Here is a 9,907-nt window from a genome sequence, read left to right as displayed (position 1 = left end):
AAAAGGTGTAATTCTGAAATGCTCTGATAACTTTAAAAAGCAGATACATCTACAAAGCTGTGAAAATCAACTGAGTCTCTTAGCCTCAAATTATACGAACATTTCATGAGGATAAATGAGAATTAAAATTTTCACATCACGTTCAGGAAAATATCATTATACGTTAAAATGTTCAGCATGATTTTCCACATGACATTTTTTTGCGTCTCAAAAACAACAATTAAGTTTAAATATTGTCCAAACCCTGAGCTGACTAGCCGAATTAACGCTAGCTAGCTACAATTAACTACCACAGCGACATCACAGAAAAGGCTACGAATTCAGTCAGGACGCTCGTGAATCCGTGTCAAATTTGACCAAAAAGAAAAACACCTTTGATTAGTGACAGGTTTTATTAGATTTCACATAATCAGGATCATTTTCCCAGAAGCCCCGGAGCTGCTGTTGATGATGTCCTCGTGGGCTTGAGCAGCTTTGTCGAGTGAGTACTCGGGACCAATCACAGGTCTGAGCCACCCGGCCTCCATTCCTGCGAACAGCGCCGCGGCCGTCTCCGCCCTCTCCTCCTTCACAAATACAAATAACACAGGAAGGTAAAATGATAGAGTGAGTGAGTGAGTGAGTGAGTGTGAGCACAAAGACTACGAGCATCAGACGTTCTGTGATGGTCAGTGAACGGATCTGGATGAATCAGAACCTCTGATAAGCAGCAGCTCTTTATTACTAACATTTGTGGTTTAAAACTGTTATTAAAAGTAGTTTATTTCTTTCTTCATATCCCTGTGAAAGAGGCGTGGCTTATGTATCCATCAGTCCCAAAGACAGAGGTGTGGCTTATGCATCTGTCAGTCATTGCAGTAGGTATGGCCTCAGTCAGTCAGTCAATCTCAGTAATGGAGGCGTGGCTTATATATCTGTAAGTCACAGAGACGGAGGTGTGGCTGATGTATCAGTCAGTCATAGTGAAGTAGGTGTGGCCTCTATCAGTCAATCTCAGTAAGGCGTGGCTTATGTATCTTTCAGTCACAGAAGTAGGTATGGCCTTTATCAGTCAGTCAATCTCCATAATGGAGGCGTGGCTTAAGATCCATCAGTCATCGTGACAGAAGCAGGGCTTATGTACCTATCAGTCCCAGTGAAAGAGGTGTGGCTTATGCATCCATCAGTGCCAGTAATGGAGGTGTGGCTGATGTATCTGTCAATCCTGGTGAAAGAGGCGTGACTTATGTATCTGTCAGTCCCAGTGAAAGAGGTGTAGCTTATGCATTGGTCGGTCCCAATGAAAGAGGCATGGCTTATGTATCTATCAGTCCCAGTGATGGAGGCGTGGCTTATGTATCAGTCAGTCATAGTGAAGTAGCTGTGGTCTGTGTATCAGTCAATATCAGTAACGGAGGCATGGCTTATGTATCCATCAGTCACAGTGACAGAGGTGTGGCTTATGCATCTGTCAGTTATAGAAGCAGGTGTGGCCTCTGTATCAGTCACTCTCAGTAATGGAGGTGTGGCTTATGCATCTGCCAATCTCAGCAAAAGAGGCGTGGCTTATGTATCCGTCAGTTTCAGTGAAAGAGGCGTGGCTTATGTATCCATCAGTCACAGTGACAGAGGTGTGGCTTATGCATCTGTCAGTTATAGAATGTGTGGCCTGTATCAATCACTCTCAGTAATGGAGGCGTGGCTTATGTATCCGTCAATCTCAGTGAGAGGCATGGCTTATGTATCCGTCAGTTCCAGTGAAAGAGGAGCGGCTTATGTATCCGTCAGTCACAGTTTTGGAGGTGTGGCTTATGCATCTGTCAGTTATAGAAGTAGGTGTGGCCTGTATCAGTCAGTCACTCTCAGTAATGGAGGCGTGGCTTTATATCCTTCAGTCCTCAGGGGCTTGAGCTTTGTATCTGCGAGTCTTAGTGAAGGAAGAGATCAAGACTCCCCAAGGTTAACATTTTATCTGATTAAAATTAAAATAACTTTTGCATTCTCACTCTGAAGTGGTACATCACTGTTCACATGCTAAGCTAACGCCTGCCCAGCCATCCTTCCCACCCAGAGAGCTCCAGGGAGTCGATCTCCGCTGTAGAAACTCAGTGTTTGGAGTAAAGGAGAATGAAATTATGTTCTGGATAAAGTGTTACACAGAATGGATGTTTTTGTAGCTCAGGCTTTCAGCTTCTTAATGAAGTAGATCTTAATCTTTTTTAAAATTTACCACTGAAACGGGCAAAAAAAAAGTTCCACTTTACCTTTGTGGCACAGAACAAAGCGACACCGATGATACTGGACTCTTTAGCCATCGTGTCTCTCGGGTTAATCTCGATAGAACCTCGAGATCCTACAACCTGAAGAACATCGTAATAAGAGCAGTAAAGGGAGGAAGTGCTGAACACACTCATGTACAGGAGAAGGCACGTGTGGAGAAATACGAGCTGCTTACCGTCACCCTGCCACCCAACGCCAGCAGGTTCAGGTCGTTGCTCAGGTTCACGTTCGACAGCATCTCGATGATCACGTTAACACCGTGGCCTTCAGTCGCAGCCTAAAGCACAGAGACGCTGATGTGTAGGGAATGTTCTCCTACACACATGAAATTTACAGCAAAAGTGGAACAAACCTGGATTTTATCCATGTAGTCCTTTTCTCTGTGGTTAAAGGCCATGTGGGCTCCGTTACTGAGCACGAGCTTCATGCCGTCAGGGGTTCCAGCAGTACCCAGAACCTTCAGTCCAAACGCTCGGGCCAGCTGACACGCCGCAACTCCAACCTGCCGCCACACACACACACACACACACACACACACAACCAAAACTAGTGAGAGTGTGTAGCATGGAGAGTTATTTTTTAATTGATTTTTAATTGATAATTTAAATTACTATTTTCCATTTTAACATCAGCAGAAAAACAGTAAGTCAGTGAAACTATGAAATAAACATACAGAATTCTGCAACAACCAAAAAGTGTTAAAAAAATATTAAGAATTATTTTCATTATTCTGTTATTTGTAATAAACAAACGTTTTAATTAATTAAACTTTTTTTGCATTATTAACAATAGTCATTCACAATTATTCATCATAAGCATAGGTTTTTGTATTTTAATATTAATATATTGATTAACATTAGTTATTTTATATTAATCCTTATGCAAGTCCTGGATAAATTTCTCATCTCATTATCTGTAGCCGCTTTATCCTGTTCTACAGGGTCGCAGGCGAGCTGGAGCCTATCCCAGCTGACTACGGGCGAAAGGCGGGGTTCACCCTGGACAAGTCGCCAGGTCATCACAGGGCTGACACATAGACACAGACAACCATTCACACTCACATTCACACCTACGCTCAATTTAGAGTCACCAGTTAACCTAACCTGCATGTCTTTGGACTGTGGGGGAAACCGGAGCACCCGGAGGAAACCCACGCGGACACGGGGAGAACATGCAAACTCCGCACAGAAAGGCCCTCGCCGGCCACGGGGCTCGAACCCGGACCTTCTTGCTGTGAGGCGACAGTGCTAACCACTACACCACCGTGCCGCCTGGATAAATATAATAATAATAATAATTTTATTAAATTAAAAAGGCAAACGTTACAGAGTTCAGCAGATGCTCTTTCAGAGAAACGTACAGAAAAAACCTTGTGTTTAATATAATCAGTGTCGAAGAATACTTTTAGCAGTTTGTAAATGAGTTTTTATTAATAAAATACATTTTTAAAATTTAAAAAGGCAACAGTTTTAACTTTAAAAATCAGGTTTTTGATGATTATTTGGATTATTATTTATAAATAAATATTTGAGATCAATAACTAAATAATAAACTATTTATTATTTTATTATTGATCTCAATAATTAAATAATTTATCAATTATTGATCTCAATAATTAAATAATGTATTTATTAATAATAAAATAATAAATTTATTAATTATTAATCTCAATAAATAAATTATGTATTAATTATTGATCTCAAATTTTTATTTATAAATAATAACCCAAATAATAATCAAAAACCTGATTTTTAAAGTTAAAACTGTTGCCTTTTTAATTTTTTAAAATTTTCATTTTATTAATAAACTCATTTACAAACTGGTAAAAGTATTCTTAGACACTGATTATATTTAACATGAGTTTTTTCCTGTACGTTTCTCTGTAAGAGCATCTGCTAAACTCTGTAACTTTTGCCTTTTTAATTTTTAAAAATTATTATAATTATTATAATAATAATTATTATTATTGACTTAAAACTCATTTATAAACTGCTAAACGTATTCTTAGGCATAGATTTATATTAAATGAGGTTTTTTGTACGTTTCTCTATAAGAGCATCTGCTAAACTCTGTAACTGGAAATTCATATCATTTATATCATATTTTATGAAACATAAGAGTTGAAGAAATGGGATTTATTGTTCTTACCCCTCCACTGGCTCCATGAATCAGAACAGTCTCTCCTGCTTTAGCATGCGCCCTTTCAGAGACAAAATAAAACAGTGACTTTTAACAGACTCATCTGAGGGGGAAAAATAAATAAACCCCACGTGTTCTCTCTTACTTGTGAAATAAAGCCCTGTACGCAGTGAAATACGGGATTCCCACAGCAGCTCCTTGTTTGTAACCGAGAGAATCAGGGAGTTTGTGAACAGACTCCTCTGAAGCGACGGTGTATTCGGCGTATCCTCCCGTCTCAGTGCCGGTGGTAAACACTCGATCACCTGCCTGCGACAAAACGCCAGCACACTGAAGCACTACGGTATATAACCTAATAAACACTGAGTACAGATTCTTTTCTCTATTTATCAGACAGCAAATATATTTATTCAGATTTAGAGTAAACTCATGTGGAAGCTCCTATGAAAAGCGTCTTGCTGTTTTTATTTTCCATTTAGACTCTTAGAGGTGTGAATTTCTCCCTCACGTAACGGGTACTGAGGAAAGCATACACACTGTGGACACCTGACCATCACAGATCATTTCAACAGCTTGTTGAAAATCCCATTCCAGATTTAATCCCACTTTACTGTTACAATAAACTCCATTCTTCTGGGAAGGATTTCCCCGATTTCCACAGGGTGGCACGGTGGTGTAGTGGTTAGCACGGTCGCCTCACAGAAAGAAGGTTCCGGGTTCGAACCCAGCGGCCGGCGAGGGCCTTTCTGTGTTCTACATGTTCTCCCCGTGTCTGCATGGGTTTCCTCCGGGTGCTCCGGTTTCCCCCACAGTCCAAAGACATGCAGTTAGGTTGACGTGGGGCGGCCTTGGGCTGAGGTGCCCTTGAGCGAGGTACCGAATCCCTGACTGCTCCCCGGGCGCTCTAGTGTGGCTGCCCACTGCTCTGGGTGTGTGTGTTCACTCCTTCAGATGGGTTAAATGTAGAGGATGAATTTCACTGTGCTTGAAGTGTGCATGTGACAAATAAAAGGTTTCTTCTTCACTAGATTTTGGGGTGTGGCTGTGAGGATTTGTGATCGAGAGCATTAGTGAGGTCAGGCGCTGATGTTAGGTGAGGAATTCAGTTCAGTTGGGGTTGAGTTCAGTCAGGGGTCTGTGCAGGAAACTCGAGCTCTTCCACTCCAACCGGAACACACCACATCTTCAAGGAGCTCGATTTGCGTACAGGAGCATTGTGATGTGATGCTGGAATAGGTTTGTGTCTCTTAGTTATTCCAGTGAAAGGAAATTTTCATGTTACAGCATACAGAGACGTTCTAGACAATTGTGTGCTTCCAAGTTTGTGGTAATAGTTTGAAGAAGAACCACATATTATATGGGTGTGACAATCAGGGGTGCACATACATTTGGCCATATTTTGGATGATATTTCATCAAATAATTATTTTATTCTGTGATTAGTGAAATCAGAGACATTATTTTGCTTGCACTGGACATGAGACCAAACAATTTTCAGGACTGTCAGATGGTCATCTCACAAATTCAGAACCTTTGATACGAAGTTAAGTATGTGAGTAATCTGTCTACATAATTATTAATCTTTAAAAAGAAAAGATGACAAAACCTTCAGGAAGCGAACTCCATCTCCCACAGCCTCGACCACACCGGCTACATCAGATCCCGGAGTGTAGGGGAGGCTGGGTTTGCGGGCGTAGGCACCAGAACGGATATACGTCTCCACTGGGTTCACGCCACATGCGTGCACTCGAATGAGCACCTGTAACACAAACGAGGAAAGCATACACAGAGTTTGCAGTGTCTTTAATACAGTTGTGTGTCAACTACAGTATTAACGTTACCTGTTTGGGTCCTGCAGCAGGAACCGGTAAGTCAGAGCAGAACTTCAGAACCGAAGGAGCTCCAAACTCAGACACTCGTATGGCTTTCATTACTTTTAACGACGACGCCATTTTGATTGGAAGAAACCTGGAACAGGACCATACATCAACATTTTCACACTTTTATTCTAGCTTTATACAATTACAGAAATCTCTATTCCATTTGTTTTTCCATTGTGTGGTACTAATGCGGTTATTCATGTGACTCTAGAACTTTCTGTACCCTTTTCAAGTACTTGTGTCCAATTCCCATCACATAACAGTACCCATGAGAGCAGGACAGGTTCTGGGAAGGTTGTGTGGTACAGAATCATGTATTTTATTAAGACCCGGTCCCACTGCACTTAGACCCGGTCCCACTGCACTTACGGATGCAAAGAGGATGTAAAACGTAAAAAAATCTTTGCCATCCGTTGGAAAACGTTATGCATCCGTTGTGTACTCATTGCATACGTGCTTCATACGCTCTATCCATCGAGCATCCGTCCACTGTGATTTCATCCGCGCAAAAAGTTTTGAGCTGCACAAAACTTTTAGAACGGATGAACTTTCCGCCGTGTACGATGTAAATCCGCGACATATACGAGCAACAAACGTTCTATGTCCGTTATCATCCGTTAAACGTCTGCTGTATCCTCTCTGCATCCTCTGGGCATCCTCGCAACTCACATCCGCTGCAGCTGAAAACGGAAAGAGGGAGGAAAGATAAGGTACATGAAACGTCTATTCATCGTTAGTAGCACGGAAATAGAAAGGATGTAAGCGTATGCATCTCGTATATAAAGTATTCAAAACGGACAAAGCGTTTATATCTGGGATGTATCTTGTATATTTAGGATGTCTGGAGTATGTCTACAGTATGTAGAAGGACACCTAGCGGACAATTGATATTTTGTATAAAAAGGGGGAGAAAATCATCTGGATCTCTCGATGTAGCCGCCAGCACGTCTTTCCGCTTTATGCTGATGGCGTGCGTGCTGCATCCCTTTATATCCGCGGCGCAGATGCAATTCATACCCCCCGCATGCGCAGTGAACGGTCTGCATCCGATATACATCCGCGCAACATCCCCTTTGTTTCCGTTAGGCGTACGTGATGCATCCCCTTCATCCGCTATGCATCCGCTCTTTCTGCTATGCGTCCACTTCTCAGTTATCACCGGTAACCCCTTCGGAGCTGTCATCCACTTCCATCCGCTTTCATCCGCTAGGCTTCCTATGAACATGCGTTTAACATCCCCGCTATACACTACCCACGTCCGTTCTTTTCCGTTCTGTTTTCGCCAATTTTCGCCAATTTTGTCCATTTCTGGAGCGGATGAAAACGGATAGAGCCACCCCCAAAATTTTGCTCGTCCGCTGTGTCCTTTTTGCATACGTTTTGTGTCCATTGGCCAGTGGGACCGGGCCTTTAGTAATTTTTGTCATTTTGACACAAAACAGATCTGTAACTTACCTGATGTTAAAATGTCCCTTGTAACATAACATAAACACCCAGTAAGTGTGTTGTACAGTGGTGCTTGAAAGTTTGTGAACCCTTTAGAATTTTCTATATTTCTGCATAAATATGACCTAAAACAACATCAGATTTTCACACAAGTCCTAAAAGTAGATAAAGAGAACCCAGTTCAACAAATGAGACAAAAAATATTATACTTGGTCATTTATTTATTGAGGAAAATGATCCAATATTACATATGCGTGAGTGGCAAAAGTATGTGAACCTTTGCTTTCAGTATCTGGTGTGACCCCCTTGTGCAGCAATAACTGCATCTAAACGTTTGCGGTAACTGTTGATCAGTTCTGCACACCGGCTTGGAGGAATTTTAGCCCGTTCCTCCGTACAGAACAGCTTCAACTCTGGGATGTTGGTGGGTTTCCTCACATGAACTGCTCGCTTCAGGTCCTTCCACAACATTTCGATTGGATTAAGGTCAGGACTTTGACTTGGCCATTCCAAAACATTCACTTTATTCTTCTTTAACCATTCTTTGATAGAACGACTTGTGTGCTTAGGGTCGTTTCTTGCTGCATGACCCACCTTCTCTTGAGATTCAGTTCATGGACAGATGTCCTGACATTTTCCTTTAGAATTTGCTGGTATAATTCGGAATTCATTGTTCCATCAATGATGGCAAGCTGTCCTGGACCAGATGCAGCAAAACAGGTCCAAACCATGATACTACCACCACCATGTTTCACAGGATAAGGTTCTTATGCTGGAATGCAATGTTTTCCTTTCTCCAAACATAACGCTTCTCATTTAAACCAAAAAGTTCTATTTTGGTCTCATCCGTCCACAAAACGTTTTCCCAACAGCCTTCTGGCTTGTCCATGTGATCTTTAGCAAACTGCAGACGAGCAGCAATGTTCTTTTTGGAGAGCAGTGGCTTTCTCCTTGCAACCCTGCCACACACACCATAGTTGTTCAGTGTTCTCCTGATGGTGGACTCATGAACATTAGTCAATGTGAGAGAGGCCTTCAGTTGCTTAGAAGTTACCCTGGGGTCCTTTGTGACCTCGCCGACTATTACACGCCTTGCTCTTGGAGTGATCTTTGTTGGTCGACCACTCCTGGGGAGGGTAACAATGGTCTTGAATTTCCTCCATTTGTACCCAATCTGTCTGACTGTGGATTGGTGGAGTCCAAACTCTTTAGAGATGGTTTTGTAACCTTTTCCAACCTGATGAGCATCAACAACGCTTTTTCTGAGGTCCTCAGAAATCTCCTTTGTTTGTACCATGATACACTTCCACAAACATATGTTGTGAAGATCAGACTTTGATAGATCTCTGTTCTTTAAATAAAACAGGGTGCCCACTCACACCTGATTGTCATCCCATTGATTGAAAACACCTGACTCGAATTTCACCTTCAAATTAACTGCTAATCCTAGAGGTTCACATACTTTTGCCACTCACAGAATATTGGATCATTTTCCTCAATAAATAAATGACCAAGTATAATATTTTTTGTCTCATTTGTTTAACTGGATTCTCTTTATCTACTTTTAGGACTTGTGTGAAAATCTGATGTTTTAGGTCATATTTATGCAGAAATATAGAAAATTCTAAAGGGTTCACAAACTTTCAAGCACCACTGTAGGTGGTGACTGACACAAACACCACCAGGGGTGCCAATACTTTGGGTTTTATTGCAATCAGATAGGATCCTGAACGAAAACATGCATGCTAAGCTAATGCATAAAACTAAGATATGAGTCAAACATGTCTGAATTGAATTGTGTAGAGGAACTCACCGAACTACACACAGCACGGTTTATTTCAGACTTTGACACTTGAGTTTCGCGATGTCGTAAACACTTCCGGATTTGAGGTCACATGGCACCCTGCGGCTACCATACCACACCACCACATCCTGCTCTCATGACAAATCCCGCCTTTACTGCGCTAGGATTGGTTAAAGATTCAAACTCGCAATCTGATTGGTCCATCACACAGGCTTTATCGTTGTCGATTCTGAATCTGAATCAAATCGAGTAGTGTAGAATCGTCGCTTAGCATAATGTTAAGAAAATACGCGTTCTTGTTAAATAAATTCCACAATAAATAAAAAAATGAACGTTTTATATTGACTCACTTTATGAGTGTGGGCGTTTTAAATCTCTAA

General features: G+C 41.5%; 1 protein-coding gene across 3 annotated transcripts; it reads right to left on the bottom strand.

The window, feature by feature from the left end:
- Positions 1-373: 373 nt before the first annotated feature.
- cryz (crystallin, zeta (quinone reductase)) lies at positions 374-9,620 on the bottom strand. 3 transcript variants are annotated; one of them, XM_060906482.1, is made up of 10 exons: positions 9,537-9,618; positions 6,647-6,957; positions 6,239-6,365; positions 6,004-6,156; positions 4,544-4,707; positions 4,408-4,459; positions 2,612-2,761; positions 2,435-2,536; positions 2,244-2,339; positions 374-566 (listed from the first exon to the last, which is right to left on the bottom strand). In XM_060906482.1, exons 2-10 carry the CDS (start codon positions 6,721-6,723, stop codon positions 402-404), a joined length of 1,086 nt encoding a protein of 361 aa, XP_060762465.1. In that variant the 5' UTR covers positions 6,724-6,957; positions 9,537-9,618; the 3' UTR covers positions 374-401. The 3 variants fall into 3 exon arrangements, with proteins under 3 accessions (XP_060762465.1, XP_060762466.1, XP_060762467.1); XM_060906483.1 differs by lacking the exon at positions 6,647-6,957 and having other exon boundaries at positions 9,537-9,620; XM_060906484.1 differs by lacking the exons at positions 6,647-6,957; positions 9,537-9,618 and adding an exon at positions 6,501-6,639.
- Between the last annotated feature and the right edge of the window lie 287 nt (positions 9,621-9,907).

This window comes from Neoarius graeffei, chromosome 23, assembly GCF_027579695.1.
Source record: "Neoarius graeffei isolate fNeoGra1 chromosome 23, fNeoGra1.pri, whole genome shotgun sequence".
NCBI lineage: Eukaryota > Metazoa > Chordata > Actinopteri > Siluriformes > Ariidae > Neoarius > Neoarius graeffei.
This window is presented reverse-complemented; position numbering and strand designations above follow the sequence as displayed.